The 15251-nt window shown below is 54.1% G+C and overlaps 1 protein-coding gene across 4 annotated transcripts in view; it reads left to right on the plus strand.

The window, feature by feature from the left end:
• The first annotated feature begins 745 nt into the window (after nucleotides 1-745).
• Nucleotides 746-15251, plus strand: part of LOC308580471 (uncharacterized protein) — a 59394-nt gene continuing 44888 nt past the window's right edge. For 2 of the 4 annotated variants that reach the window (XM_081182162.1, XM_081182163.1), the window contains exon 1: nucleotides 746-1192. Coding sequence is in view for 1 of the 4 variants with exons in the window: in XM_081182161.1 (XP_081038287.1) it covers nucleotides 4586-6841 (2256 nt within the window). In the remaining 3 variants the exon portion in view is untranslated. Of the gene's footprint in view, nucleotides 1193-4059; nucleotides 4176-4434; nucleotides 7235-15251 lie in introns of those variants that run through there. The other 2 variants (XR_014004825.1, XM_081182161.1) reach the window with 2 other exon arrangements.

Genomic DNA, 15251 nt, shown 5'->3' on the forward strand with positions numbered 1-15251 from the left:
CACTCCTTTATGTCTGTTAACTCCCCCCCCCCGGGGGGGGAGATTCCACCATAATCACACCCAGCTGTCTACCAGCTCCATCTGGTACACAGGTTGAGACCCTCCCTGCCCGCAGACTGTCTGCCCAGAGTGGTGCATGCTCTGGTCATCTCCCGCTTGGACTACTGCAATGTGCTCTCCGTGGGGCTACCTTTGAAGGTGACCCGGAAGCAACAATTAATCCAGACTGGGGCAGCTAAACTGGAGACAAGGGGCGGCTGCCGGGACCATATAACACTGGTCCTAAAGGATCTTCACTGGCATTTCCAAGCACAATTCAAAGTGTGTGTGCTGACCTTCAAAGACCTAAACCTGAAGGAGTGTCTCCACTCCCATCATTCAGCCCGGACACTGAGTCGCCTCCGATCGTCTGATGGTGGTTCCCTCACTGTGAGAAGTGTATCTGAAGAAGTGTGCATGCACACGAAAGCTTATACTGTACCAAGAACTAACTTAGTTGGTCTTTAAGGTGCTACAGGAAGGAATTTTTTTATTGTGAGAAGCAAAGTTACAGGGAACCTCTAAGATGTCAAGTAGATAAAGAATTACACAACTTTTAGAAGACGTCTGAAGGCAGCCCTCTTTCAGGAGGTTTTAAATGTTTGATGTTTTTATGTGCACTGTAAGTTGTCCAGCTAGATTGGCGTAATAATTGTTACGGAAAAATCTGAGTGCAGGGCTACTACTACTACTAATAATAATAATTTCAACTTTACACCTGCCCCCTCCCTTGCTGAGGGCGTCCCCTCAAAGTAGACTGGGGGGTTCTGCAGCTTTCGCTGGAGGGAAGCGCAACAGTGGCGGCTCGGTTCCTTTGCATGCGGAAGAAGGAGCTGCTTTCAGCTGCCGGCAGGGAAGGAGACGCCCCTCCCGGGAGAAAACTCCGGGGCGGGAAGCTTGCCCAATTTGCCCCCCTCCGCTCCGGCCTCGCCCGCTCCCCCCGCCCCCCCTTCCGGCGGGGCGGCTCTTCTTCATAGCTCTCTGGGCAGAGACATTCGGAAAGGAAGCCGGAGACCGTCGGAAATTGCCGAGCTGGAGGGGAGGGGAAAGGAGCCCCTCCCCAAAAGGGGGCGCGTCCTTGGGGACCCCCCGAGAAAGGAAATCGGAAAAGAATAGCGAGCGAGGGAAGCGGAGGGACAGAGAGGACAAAGAGGTAAAGCTGCGGGGGGGAGGGGGCGAAGGGCGGGGGGGGGGAAGGGGGCAGGGACCCCCCCCCAACAACAACTCACGTCTTGGGCGCTATCAGCAGAGGCCCCGATGCATGCAATCCGGCTGAAGATCGAGACCCCTCCATTCGCAGGGATTGCATTGCACGCCCCCCCCCCCAGAGATCAGCCTTCCTGCCTTTTACTATGGGAAATGCGGGGGGGCGGGGGGCTTTCTGCAGAGGGAGCACCGGCAGGGTTTGCACTGCAAGATCTCCTTTGCAACGCAAGGAGATGCTCAGCTGTCAAGAGATGCTCAACTCCCCTGCCCCCCCTTGGGTGCCTTTGAGGCAATAAAAATAGGAGCCCCCCCCCCGGGCTGGGACTTGAACCCCCTGGCAGGAATCCCTGGGGCGCCGCCATGCTGGCTTGGTGGGTCCCCTTTGGGGGGAGAAGGGTTAATGGGGGCGAGAGAGGCCTGGATGGAGACCCCCCCCCGTCTCCCTCCTGGGATGGGGAGAGATTTGGCAGGAAGGCTGAGCCGGCCAGGGGGTCCTCTGGGGAAAGGGGACCCTTGGAGGTGGAGGGAGGAAGGGAAGCATCATCCCTGGGGGAGGGATGGAAGCCATCTTGGAGAAAGAGAGAGGGACTGGGGGCGCCTGCCTTGACCTCTCCCTCCTGCCCAGGAATCCGCGTAGACCAGGGAGAGATCCCTGAGCAGGAGCCCCGATCCAGCCACCCTCTCCTCCCCTGAAGCTCAGTCCTTGCCCTGCCTTAGGTCCCAGATCAGGAGCTGCAGGGGGCGCTGGGGGCTGTTAGAGCGAGTCCAACCATGGGGGGGGGGGAGAGGAAAGGGAGGAAGCCCCCTTTATTATCCCCCCCTTTGAGGCTTCGCTCTTGGCAACTCCAGTCTCTCCCACATGCCTGTTTCTGTGCAGAAGCATCTAAAGGGCTCCTCCCCAGAGACACCTGCGCCCAACTCCTCCTCCCCATCCACCAGGTTTCTTTTATTCTCACTATATCAGTTCCACTATATATGTTCCACGGTGACACTCCAAGGCCTTCTTTGTCGTGTTTCCTGTATTTTGGGGGGAGAGAGAAGACTGTTCTCGGGGCCTGCTTCACCGTGAGGGAAACTGAGGCAGCCCCCTCAGGCAGGAGGTGCAGGGAGGGGCAAGGAGGGGAGGGAGCGGAGTCCCATTTGGCCAGCCCTGATTTAACCCTCTATCCTCTCATCCAGTGGAAGGTGCTGTCCCATTGCCAGTCTCCTAGACACAATGCAGCCGCCTCGGGAAGTCAGTGGTGCAGGATGATTTGGGAATGTGTGCAGTTGGTTGGACTGCATCAGGAAGATGTTGGAGATCACGGAGGAAGGAGGAAACAAAATACAGATATTCAGCGTTTTCAGAGGAGGGGGAAGAAGGGGAAAGTTTCCCCCCCCCCAGATAAGACTCCCATCCTCCCTGGCCATGGGCCATCCTTGCTTGGGCAGGTGGTACTACATCTGGAGGGCCAGAGGTGCCTCAACTCAGCATAGAAGGTTCCTCTAGGGCTCAGTGTTACGTGGGAGTTGGTGAAATTGGATCTTAAGGGTTCTTGAGACATTTCCTAGGGATTGTGATTGGTATCCAGACCCTAGCAGTATAAATCCAAGGTGTCCCCACTGAGCAGTTTATCAACCCTGCTGGCTGCTGGGGAAGACCTTCTGAAGGAAATCCTTTCCCCCAAATTGCTCGCTTCCTTCCTCCGCTGCTGCTGCTGCCCACACTAAAGGAATGTCTGGATGAAACCCCAGGGATGTCTGGCTCCTATTACAAAGAGATCCAGCTGATATTCTAGAATAAAGTGTGGCTAAGATTCCGAGTCACAATCGTGGCTGAAAAATACAGCCAGGGAATATGAAACTGATTTGAAGATTGGTCTCTTCTATTCAGGTGGACACACCGCTGGTTTCATCTTCTTTCTTTTCTTTCCCACAATAAGTGTTATTCACCTTTAATACCTTTTTCAGTGTCACACATATTTTTATCTTGTGATCTTCAAATGAAGAGAGGTATAACAATTTAATAAATAATTCCCAGTTGGAGCAGAGCTAGAATATCCAGAAGCCCTTGGCCACCCAGGGCAAAGGAGGAAGAACAGTGAGAGAGGCCTGGACAGGGAATCTCCGCTAAGATAAGCCAGTGTCAGGAGGCGGGTGCGAGACCCGGTGGCATATAATTATTATAAATCATAATTGGGGTGGGTGTCTCAATCTGGCCTTCCCAGCAGTCAGGCTCCAGCTGCTTTCCTTCTGCATCTCGAGCTCTCTCCATTCAAGAATGCAAGGCTGAGAGATGGAGGTCCCACCCCAAGAACATTCTCCAACTGAGCACTCCTTCAACCGACCACAAGCACCAAGCCTTGTCACTAGACTTATATATGGGTCTCCAAAAATGGTCAATATGGAAGTCCTTAGGCCAAAGGGACTGTGCAGGTGATTAATAAAGATCTAGAGGTCGAAGGGGACAAAATGTGGCCCAAGGGGTGGAGGATTATGTTCGATAGTTTTATTGCTTTATTGTTCGGCGCCCAGCCACACTTCCCCTGTGAGCCTCTGCAGGTCGTAAAGCAATTAGCAATTAGCAAAGTTGCACAGCGGTCGTGTGTTGAAAGAGCAGTAAATCAGTCCCAAACGTTTCTTCTGTCCTAATATCTCTTTATTGGAACAAAATAGTGTATTTACAATCTCCAATAGCCATCCGTGTTAAGCTGCATCTTCTCTCTCTGCTTGCAGCGTCGTAACAGAATGCTTTCGATTTCCACTCAGTACACAGCATTCCAAGCTGCTTTCCTCAGGTCCTGGCTTACTTCCCTTGTTGTCTCCTCCTCTCAGGCTCGAGGCACAGAAAGTTAACCCTTCACTACACCCAACAGATTATTGTACAGAGGATGAAGAACTTCATGGTGAACTTAGGACCCTGATGAATATTGGCCAGGTTCATGGACATAAGCAGCTCCCGTTCCTGTGAGAAACCACTTTTTATAAAACGTAAAGTCCACAGTTCAACCGTATTCTAAGATAATGCTGCTTCATTAACTATAATTAAGGGTTATGAAATGTTGATGATGCATTACTATTATTTGACATTATTTCATTTGCATTTCCTAAAAATTTGGAACATATGGAGGACAGGAGAGAATGTAAAAGCTGTTAAAATAAGTGAAGGTTGTAATTCATGTGTGTAATATTCCTTTGTTCTCTTCCCAGAAAATAAATAGGATTTTCTCCCCCACCCCCCGTTTAAGAAGAAAATGGAGAAGGCAGTCAGAATTCTGGTCGGCAATGTCCAATAGGATTAACAAAGAAACCATTTAAATGTATGGAGTGTGAAAAGAGAGAGGAGAAATAATTTGAAAGTATGGAGTGTGGGAAGAGCTTCAGTAGCAGTGGAACACTAAGAAAACATCAACGGACTCACACGGGGGGAAAACCATATAAATGTAAGGACTGTGGAAAGCGCTTTACTTCTAATCAAGTACTAAGAAGACATCAATGGACTCACAGTGGAGAGAAACCTTTTAAATGCATGGAGTGTGGAAAGAGCTTCATTGATAGAGGAACACTTCGAATCCATCATCGAATTCACACAGGGGAAAAACCATTTAAATGCGAGGAGTGTGGGAAGAGCTTCACTTATAAGGGAGCACTAAGAAAACATAAAGGGACTCACACGGGGGAGAAACTATTTAAATGTATGGCATGTGGGAAAAGTTTCACTAATAATGGAACACTAAGAAGACATCAACGGACTCACACGGGGGAGAAACCCTTTAAATGCATGGAGTGTGGAAAGAGCTTCAGTCAGAGTGGAGACCTTAGAAAACATCAACGGACTCACACAGGTGCAAAACCTTTTAAATGTATGGAGTGTGGAAAGAGCTTCTATGCTAATCGAATACTTAGAAGTCATCAACGGACTCACACAGGGGGAAAACTATTTAAATGTATGGAGTGTGGAAAGAATTTCAGTAGGAGTGGAAGCCTAAATTTTCATCTTCAAACTCACACAGGGGGAAAACCTTTTAAATGTATGGAGTGTGGAAAAAGCTTCACTGATAATCGAATACTTAGAAGTCATCAACGGACTCACACAGGGGGAAAACTATTTAAATGTATGGAGTGTGGAAACGGCTTCACTTCTAATCAAATACTTAGAAGTCATCAACGGACTCACAAGGGGGAGAAACCATTTAAATGTATGGAGTGCGGAAAGAGCTACATTGATGGTGGAACACTAAGAAAACATCAACGGATTCACACGGGTGAGAAACCATTTAAATGTATAGAGTGCGAAAAAAGCTTCACTTATAGTGGAACGCTAAGAAGACATCAATGGATTCACAAGGAGGAGAAACCATTTAAATGCATGGAGTGTGGGAAGAGCTTCACTGAGAGTGGAAAACTTAGAATTCATCAATGGATTCACACTGGGGAGAAACCATTTAAATGCATGGAATGTGGAAAGAGCTTCACTGGAAGTGGAAAACTTATAATTCATCAACGCACTCACACTGGGGAGAAACCATTTAAATGCATGGAATGTGGAAAGAACTTCATTGATAGTGGAAACCTTAGAATTCATCAACGCACTCATACGGGGGAGAAACCATTTAAGTGCATGGAATGTGGAAAGAGCTTCAGTGACAGTGGGAAATTTAGAAGACACCAACGGACTCACACAGGGGAGAAACCATTTAAATGCATGGAGTGTGGAAAGAACTTCATTGATAGTGGAACATTAAGAAAACATCAACGGACACACATGGGGGAGAAACCATTTAAATGCATGGAATGTGGAAAAAGTTTCATTGACAATGGAAAACTTAGAATTCATCAGCGGACACACACAGGGGAGAAACCATTTAAATGCATGGAATGTGGAAAGAGCTTCCGTCACAATGGAACACTTAGAATTCATCAACGGACTCACACGGGGGAGAAACCATTTAAATGCATGGACTGTGGTAAGAGCTTCATTAACAGTGGAACACTAAGAAAACATCAACGGACCCATACAGGGGAGAAACCATTTAAATGCATGCAGTGTGGGAAGAGCTTCACTGATAGTGGAACACTTAGAATTCATCAACGGACTCATACAGGTGAAAAACCATTTAATTGCATGGAGTGTGGAAAGAGCTTCACTGATAGTGGAACACTTAGAATTCATCAACGGACTCATACAGGTGAGAAACCATTTCAATGCATGGAGTGTGGAAAGAGCTTCAGTCGGAGTGGACTCCTTACAAACCATCATCATATTCACACGGGAGAGAAACCATTCAAATGCATGGAGTGTGGAAAGAGCTTCAGTCGGAGTGGCCACCTTACAAACCATCATCTTATTCACACGGGGGAGAAACCATTTAAATGTATGGAGTGTGGAAAGAGCTTCACTGAGAGTGGACACCTTAGAAACCATCATCTGATTCACACGGGGGAGAAACCATTTAAATGTATGGAGTGTGGAAAGAGCTTTAGTCAGAGTGGACACCTTAGATACCATCAATGGACTCACAGAACGGAGAAACCATTTCAATGCTTGGAGTGTGGAAGGAGCTTCAGTACAAGAGGAGTTCTTACAAAACATCAACAAACTCATACAGGGGAGTAACAATATAAGTCCCAGGGAAGTGGACAGAGGTTCAGTTGTAGTGGAAGTATTATAAACCATCAAAAGACTCTGAGGGGTAAGAGCTCTAAGAGCGGTAACACCTACAGGCCATGAATTAACTCAAAGAAGAGAAAGGGTTTATAGAGTGTAGAACATGGTTCTCTCCAAGTCGACACTTTCACATCAGTAACAAGAAATAAATCTGAATTGCATGCAGAGTATGTGAGCTTCTGTTGTTTGTAACGTGGTCTAGACGTTTATTTAAAGTAATGAAGGTAGAATTTCACAATAGTAAGCATAATATAATATTTAGTGTGAATCTGTAGTGTTGCTTCTGAATGAGGGTGGACTGAGAGTGAGCTGGTTTTGGTGTTTGGTGGAGGGAGCTGGAAATGTTTGGGAATGGAGAGTTGCTCAAAGTGGAGCTGAGGCTGGTGGTGTTGCTTTGGAAGCAGAGTTAGACTAATATTATAGGAACAGCAGCTTAAGTCCCATTGTTCTAGTTGCAATAGTGGAACCATGAAGACACAGAAAGATTGAAACCACCTACTTATATGCCGAAGGTAATCTTGAAACCCTGATCTATTCTTTTGATTTATAGATGCATTATGTCAGATATAATGTGTATAGATATATTTGGTGGCAGGAGAAATAAAAGGGGCATTCCCTGGCATAACCAGGAAAGGCTCTGTTCCCAGCTGCACGTCTTGCATGAGGAGGGAAGGGGCAGGGAAGAAGGGGCCGTACCAGAGCATCTCAGAGCAATGTTGGGAGGGGCACATGGTGACGCAAGTGTGTGTAGAATGCTATCCCCAAAATGACGTAGGCGAGAAACAATATGGATGAGTATAATGTGGAAGGAGGTTCCGGTAGGTCCCAAACCCAGAGTGCTAAGGGTCAACTTCCTCCAATTCCACCAGCTGCCCCAAGACAGGATCCCCCTCTGGGCCCTGAGGGTGGAAAGCCTCCTTGCACTTTTGCAACTGGTCATGATCCGAGGGAGTCCTGCCAGCAGAGCAATGCATACTATTGATGTAATTATCTTATTGTTGCTGTTGCCATCATGGACTGGCTGGATGCAGAGAAGGGGGGGGGGAGACCCTTCTTTTCGCTCTCCTAAATCTTCCACCATTCCTGCTTCATGCTTCACTGGATTCCATGAGTTTTAGTTTTATTGGGGGGGGGCTTTTCTCTATCCTCTTTCTCCATTCTATCTGACATGTCCTTCCTTCCTCGTCTTCACTTCAAACTGAAAGGTCCCAGATACTGAACTGTGCACAGTACTCCAAATGTGTTCACACCATAGATCTCCATAAATAATTTCCATTCCTCCTTAAGGAGCAGCCATGAGATTGGTACGTGTCTGTTTACATTCCAGCACAGTATGCTGGGAATTTCTGTTGTGTGTATAGCTTTTGCTTTTCTCTGTCTCTCTGAGAATACAAAGAGAGAGATGGAATGTTTCTTTGTCCTGATTTATGATTAATAAATCCGTAGTTGTATTATGCTTCCACAAGCCTCACGCCTATTCTGTGTCTGCAGTTCGCTCTGCTGATATAGTGTGCCCTGGCTTCGAAGCCTGGGTCGCTGATTTACATCGGAGCAGAGGCTGATGGGTCTTTGCAGCGGGACGGCTGGAGGGAGATGACCCACCTGGGACTAGCCAGCTGGCCTTGCCACCCTCTGCATGCCAACAAGATCTGCACTACAACCATTAGGAGAGTGGCAGGTGTATTTTCAATCAGTTCCCTAAACATCCCCAGCATGAGATTTGCAGTTTCCCGAGCCAGTGCACACAGGGTCAACAATTTCCCAGAGTTACCTAACATGACCCCAAGGTCTCACTCCTGGTCCCTCTCCTCCTCCTCATCAGCCCAACGTGCATCTGTTTAATCTTGTTGACCATGAACTGGAACCCTGCCAGAACCAAAGGATGGATGGTGCCAGCTTCGTTCTATGACAAAGGAACATGTAAAATGTCAAAAATAAAGAATTTCCCTGAAGGCCTTCATAGGTCTTCCAAAAGTTACTTTCTCTCTTTGACATCTGATGATGATAATGATAATGATAATGATAATAATAATAAATAATAATAATAATAATAATAATAATAATAATAATAATAATAATAATTTATTATGGGGGCATGTGTTCCACAGGGAGGGCGCCACTACCAAGAAGGCCCTCTGCCTGGTTCCCTGTAATTATGAGGGAACTGCCAGAAGACCCTCGGAAGTGGACCTCAGTGTCCGGGCTAAATGATGGGGGGATTTTCTTTTCCTTGTGTTAGATGGATGTTGAAACAAGGTGTGATTGACTAGGCCATGTCTGGATCCCAGATTTCTACCCAAGAGCCACAATTGCTTTGAAGTCTCTCTGCTGGTAAGGGAATTCCAGAGCAAGGGCGCCTCTGTCTGTCTGGAGTCCCTCACTGCCTCATCTTCAGCAGGAAGGGAGGATTTCCAGACTGGGACCCTTCACTCTTAGGGGGAGGTGCTGGGGCCTGGGCAGCTGGATGGATGGACATCAGCCTGCAGAAATGCTCCTCCCTTCCTTTCACAGGACTGTTGTGGTGTTGCATGTGTGTGACAAGGCAACACTCAAGAACAGTTCCCACCAACCAACATTACATCATTCCTCCACTGCCCACAAGAGGGCGATCTAGAATTGCAGAGTTGGAAGGGACCACGAGGGTCATCTAGCCCAACCCCCTGGAATCAAGGTATTTTGCCCAAAGTGGGGCTCAAACCCCTGACCCATAGATTCAGAGTCTCATGCTCTACCGACTGAGCTCTAAAAGGGAGTTTCCGTTCAAGCAGAGCCCAGAATAATTAGTGTTGCCATATTTCAAAAAGTAAAAACCAGGACAAGCCCAAAATTGTAGTGCTTTTTTTTTTTTTTAGACAAGGCCCCAAATAAACGCCAAAAAAGCCCATGATTTTTCGACTGACTTGTCTTAAATTCAGGACAAAGTGCCATCTTTTGGAAATTCCGCCTTTGAAATCTTTTGCAAGTCTTTCTTTTGAATGGGGTGGGGGGTTTTCAATCTGGCCAGTCCCCACGCAAAAGAATAAATGGAAACGTATCAAAAAGGGCAGCATTTGGAAACCACCCTGGTTGCAAACCACTCTGGGTCCTTTGGCCTCCTGCTAGCAGAACTGCCTGAACTGGGAGCAGAGTAGGACTTACTCCCGAGTAAGCAGGCATCGGATGGAAGATTGTGTATCAATGAGGCTTTTGGCTATGAATTTATACCTACCGCTAAAAGGAGAAAAGAGAGGAGGTTCTTTATGCAGGCCCCAAACTAGACCCCAAGCAGCTATTTAAGGACAGGGAGGGAAGAATTATGAGTTGGGAAGCCAGGAAGGAAGAACAGTCCTGGAGGAAGAATTATACCCAGCAAATGGGAAGAAATCAGACTTTGACATACTGTATGGGAGGCAGGCGGTGGTGAGGGGCTTTTTATACAGAAGCAGAGAGAAGCTCCAAAAGCCAGATATATGAGCAGAAATCAGGGCGAATGAGAAGAAATCCCCTCAGGAAGCAGGGATCCCGGGGAATCTGCCTCCTCGGCGCCTGAAACTGAGGCGAGGCTCAGATCCCGAAGGGCGGGAAGTTGGGAAAAGGCGGGAAAAGTCGTTGAGGGGAAGCAGCAGCGGGGGGAGGGGCTCCTCCTCTCTCGCCCCTCAGAGACACAACGGGGACCCTCTGGTGGGGGGCAGAAAGGGGTCTCTCTCTCTCCCCCCCCTCACAACCCCATTGCAGCGGGGGGAGGGGCTCCTCCTCTCTCGCCCCTCAGAGACACGACGGGGACCCTCTGGTGGGGGGCAGAAAGGGGTCTCTCTCTCCCCCCCTCACAACCCCCTTGCAGCGGGGGGAGGGGCTCCTCCTCTCTCGCCCCTCAGAGACACGACGGGGACCCTCTTGGGAGGGGGGCAGAAAGGGGTCTCTCTCTCCCCCCCCTCACAACCCCATTGCAGCGGGGGGAGGGGCTCCTCCTCTCTCGCCCCTCAGAGACACGACGGGGACCCTCTGGTGGGGGGCAGAAAGGGGTCTCTCTCTCCCCCCCCTCACAACCCCCTTGCAGCGGGGGGAGGGGCTCCTCCTCTCTCGCCCCTTAGAGACACGAGGGGGACCCTCTTGGGAGGGGGGCAGAAAGGGGTCTCTCTCTCCCCCCCCTCACAACCCCCTTGCAGCGGGGGGAGGGGCTCCTCCTCTCTCGCCCCTCAGAGACACGACGGGGACCCTCTGGTGGGGGGCAGAAAGGGGTCTCTCTCTCCCCCCCCTCACAACCCCCTTGCAGCGGGGGGAGGGGCTCCTCCTCTCTCGCCCCTTAGAGACACGAGGGGGACCCTCTTGGGAGGGGGGCAGAAAGGGGTCTCTCTCTCCCCCCCCTCACAACCCCCTTGCAGCGGGGGGAGGGGCTCCTCCTCTCTCGCCCCTCAGAGACACGACGGGGACCCTCTTGGGAGGGGGGCAGAAAGGGGTCTCTCTCTCCCCCCCCTCAAAACCCCATTGCAGCGGGGGGAGGGGCTCCTCCTCTCTCGCCCCTCAGAGACACGACGGGGACCCTCTTGGGAGGGGGGCAGAAAGGGGTCTCTCTCTCCCCCCCTCACAACCCCCTTGCAGCGGGGGGAGGGGCTCCTCCTCTCTCGCCCCTCAGAGACACGACGGGGACCCTCTTGGGAGGGGGGCAGAAAGGGGTCTCTCTCTCTCCCCCCCCTCACAACCCCATTGCAGCGGGGGGAGGGGCTCCTCCTCTCTCGCCCCTCAGAGACACGACGGGGACCCTCTTGGGAGGGGGGCAGAAAGGGGTCTCTCTCTCCCCCCCCTCACAACCCCATTGCAGCGGGGGGAGGGGCTCCTCCTCTCTCGCCCCTCAGAGACACGACGGGGACCCTCTTGGGAGGGGGGCAGAAAGGGGTCTCTCTCTCTCCCCCCCTCACAACCCCATTGCAGCGGGGGGAGGGGCTCCTCCTCTCTCGCCCCTCAGAGACACGACGGGGACCCTCTTGGGAGGGGGGCAGAAAGGGGTCTCTCTCTCCCCCCCTCACAACCCCCTTGCAGCGGGGGGAGGGGCTCCTCCTCTCTCGCCCCTCAGAGACACGACGGGGACCCTCTTGGGAGGGGGGCAGAAAGGGGTCTCTCTCTCCCCCCCCTCACAACCCCCTTGCAGCGGGGGGAGGGGCTCCTCCTCTCTCGCCCCTCAGAGACACGACGGGGACCCTCTTGGGGGGAGAGCAGAAAGGGGTCTCTCTCTCCCCCCCCTCACAACCCCCTTGCAGCGGGGGGAGGGGCTCCTCCTCTCTCGCCCCTCAGAGACACGACGGGGACCCTCTTGGGAGGGGGGCAGAAAGGGGTCTCTCTCTCTCTCCCCCCCTCACAACCCCATTGCAGCGGGGGGAGGGGCTCCTCCTCTCTCGCCCCTCAGAGACACGACGGGGACCCTCTTGGGAGGGGGGCAGAAAGGGGTCTCTCTCTCTCTCCCCCCCCTCACAACCCCCTTGCAGCGGGGGGAGGGGCTCCTCCTCTCTCGCCCCTCAGAGACACGACGGGGACCCTCTTGGGAGGGGGGCAGAAAGGGGTCTCTCTCCCCCCCCTCACAACCCCCTTGCAGCGGGGGGAGGGGCTCCTCCTCTCTCGCCCCTCAGAGACACGACGGGGACCCTCTTGGGAGGGGGGCAGAAAGGGGTCTCTCTCTCTCTCCCCCCCTCACAACCCCATTGCAGCGGGGGGAGGGGCTCCTCCTCTCTCGCCCCTCAGAGACACGACGGGGACCCTCTTGGGAGGGGGGCAGAAAGGGGTCTCTCTCTCCCCCCTCACAACCCCCTTGCAGCGGGGGGAGGGGCTCCTCCTCTCTCGCCCCTCAGAGACACGACGGGGACCTTCTTGGGAGGGGGGCAGAAAGGGGTCTCTCTCTCTCCCCCCCCTCACAACCCCATTGCAGCGGGGGGAGGGGCTCCTCCTCTCTCGCCCCTCAGAGACACGACGGGGACCCTCTTGGGAGGGGGGCAGAAAGGGGTCTCTCTCTCTCCCCCCCCCTCACAACCCCCTTGCAGCGGGGGGAGGGGCTCCTCCTCTCTCGCCCCTCAGAGACACGACGGGGACCCTCTTGGGAGGGGGGCAGAAAGGGGTCTCTCTCTCCCCCCCTCACAACCCCATTGCAGCGGGGGGAGGGGCTCCTCCTCTCTCACCCCTCAGAGACACGACGGGGACCCTCTTGGGAGGGGAGCAGAAAGGGGTCTCTCTCTCCCCCCCCTCACAACCCCATTGCAGCGGGGGGAGGGGCTCCTCCTCTCTCGCCCCTCAGAGACACGACGGGGACCCTCTTGGGAGGGGGGCAGAAAGGGGTCTCTCTCTCTCCCCCCCTCACAACCCCATTGCAGCGGGGGGAGGGGCTCCTCCTCTCTCGCCCCTCAGAGACACGACGGGGACCCTCTTGGGAGGGGGGCAGAAAGGGGTCTCTCTCTCCCCCACTCACAACCCCCTTGCAGCGGGGGGAGGGGCTCCTCCTCTCTCGCCCCTCAGAGACACGACGGGGACCCTCTTGGGAGGGGGGCAGAAAGGGGTCTCTCTCTCCCCCCCCTCACAACCCCCTTGCAGCGGGGGGAGGGGCTCCTCCTCTCTCGCCCCTCAGAGACACGACGGGGACCCTCTTGGGGGGAGAGCAGAAAGGGGTCTCTCTCTCCCCCCCCTCACAACCCCCTTGCAGCGGGGGGAGGGGCTCCTCCTCTCTCGCCCCTCAGAGACACGACGGGGACCCTCTTGGGAGGGGGCAGAAAGGGGTCTCTCTCTCTCTCCCCCCCTCACAACCCCATTGCAGCGGGGGGAGGGGCTGCTCCTCTCTCGCCCCTCAGAGACACGACGGGGACCCTCTTGGGAGGGGGGCAGAAAGGGGTCTCTCTCTCTCTCCCCCCCCCTCACAACCCCCTTGCAGCGGGGGGAGGGGCTCCTCCTCTCTCGCCCCTCAGAGACACGACGGGGACCCTCTTGGGAGGGGGGCAGAAAGGGGTCTCTCTCCCCCCCCCTCACAACCCCCTTGCAGCGGGGGGAGGGGCTCCTCCTCTCTCGCCCCTCAGAGACACGACGGGGACCCTCTTGGGAGGGGGGCAGAAAGGGGTCTCTCTCTCTCTCCCCCCCTCACAACCCCATTGCAGCGGGGGGAGGGGCTCCTCCTCTCTCGCCCCTCAGAGACACGACGGGGACCCTCTTGGGAGGGGGGCAGAAAGGGGTCTCTCTCTCCCCCCTCACAACCCCCTTGCAGCGGGGGGAGGGGCTCCTCCTCTCTCGCCCCTCAGAGACACGACGGGGACCTTCTTGGGAGGGGGGCAGAAAGGGGTCTCTCTCTCTCCCCCCCCTCACAACCCCATTGCAGCGGGGGGAGGGGCTCCTCCTCTCTCGCCCCTCAGAGACACGACGGGGACCCTCTTGGGAGGGGGGCAGAAAGGGGTCTCTCTCTCTCCCCCCCCCTCACAACCCCCTTGCAGCGGGGGGAGGGGCTCCTCCTCTCTCGCCCCTCAGAGACACGACGGGGACCCTCTTGGGAGGGGGGCAGAAAGGGGTCTCTCTCTCCCCCCCTCACAACCCCATTGCAGCGGGGGGAGGGGCTCCTCCTCTCTCACCCCTCAGAGACACGACGGGGACCCTCTTGGGAGGGGAGCAGAAAGGGGTCTCTCTCCCTCCCCCCTCACAACCCCATTGCAGCGGGGGGAGGGGCTCCTCCTCTCTCACCCCTCAGAGACACGACGGGGACCCTCTTGGGAGGGGAGCAGAAAGGGGTCTCTCTCTCCCCCCCTCACAACCCCATTGCAGCGGGGGGAGGGGCTCCTCCTCTCTCGCCCCTCAGAGACACGACGGGGACCCTCTTGGGAGGGGGGCAGAAAGGGGTCTCTCTCTCCCCCCCTCACAACCCCATTGCAGCGGGGGGAGGGGCTCCTTCTCTCTCGCCCCTCAGAGACACGACGGGGACCCTCTTGGGAGGGGGGCAGAAAGGGGTCTCTCTCTCCCCCCCCTCACAACCCCCTTGCAGCGGGGGGAGGGGCTCCTCGTCTCTCGCCCCTCAGAGACACGACGGGGACCCTCTTGGGAGGGGGGCAGAAAAGGGTCTCTCTCTCTCTCCCCCCCTCACAACCCCCTTGCAGCGGGGGGAGGGGCTCCTCCTCTCTCGCCCCTCAGAGACACGACGGGGACCCTCTTGGGAGGGGGGCAGAAAGGGGTCTCTCTCTCCCCCCCTCACAACCCCATTGCAGCGGGGGGAGGGGCTCCTCCTCTCTCACCCCTCAGAGACACGACGGGGACCCTCTTGGGAGGGGAGCAGAAAGGGGTCTCTCTCCCTCCCCCCTCACAACCCCATTGCAGCGGGGGGAGGGGCTCCTCCTCTCTCGCCCCTCAGAGACACGACGGGGACCCT

Source organism: Podarcis bocagei (genome assembly GCF_964188305.1).
Source record: "Podarcis bocagei genome assembly, chromosome: 2".
NCBI classification, from domain to species: Eukaryota; Metazoa; Chordata; class Lepidosauria; order Squamata; family Lacertidae; genus Podarcis; species Podarcis bocagei.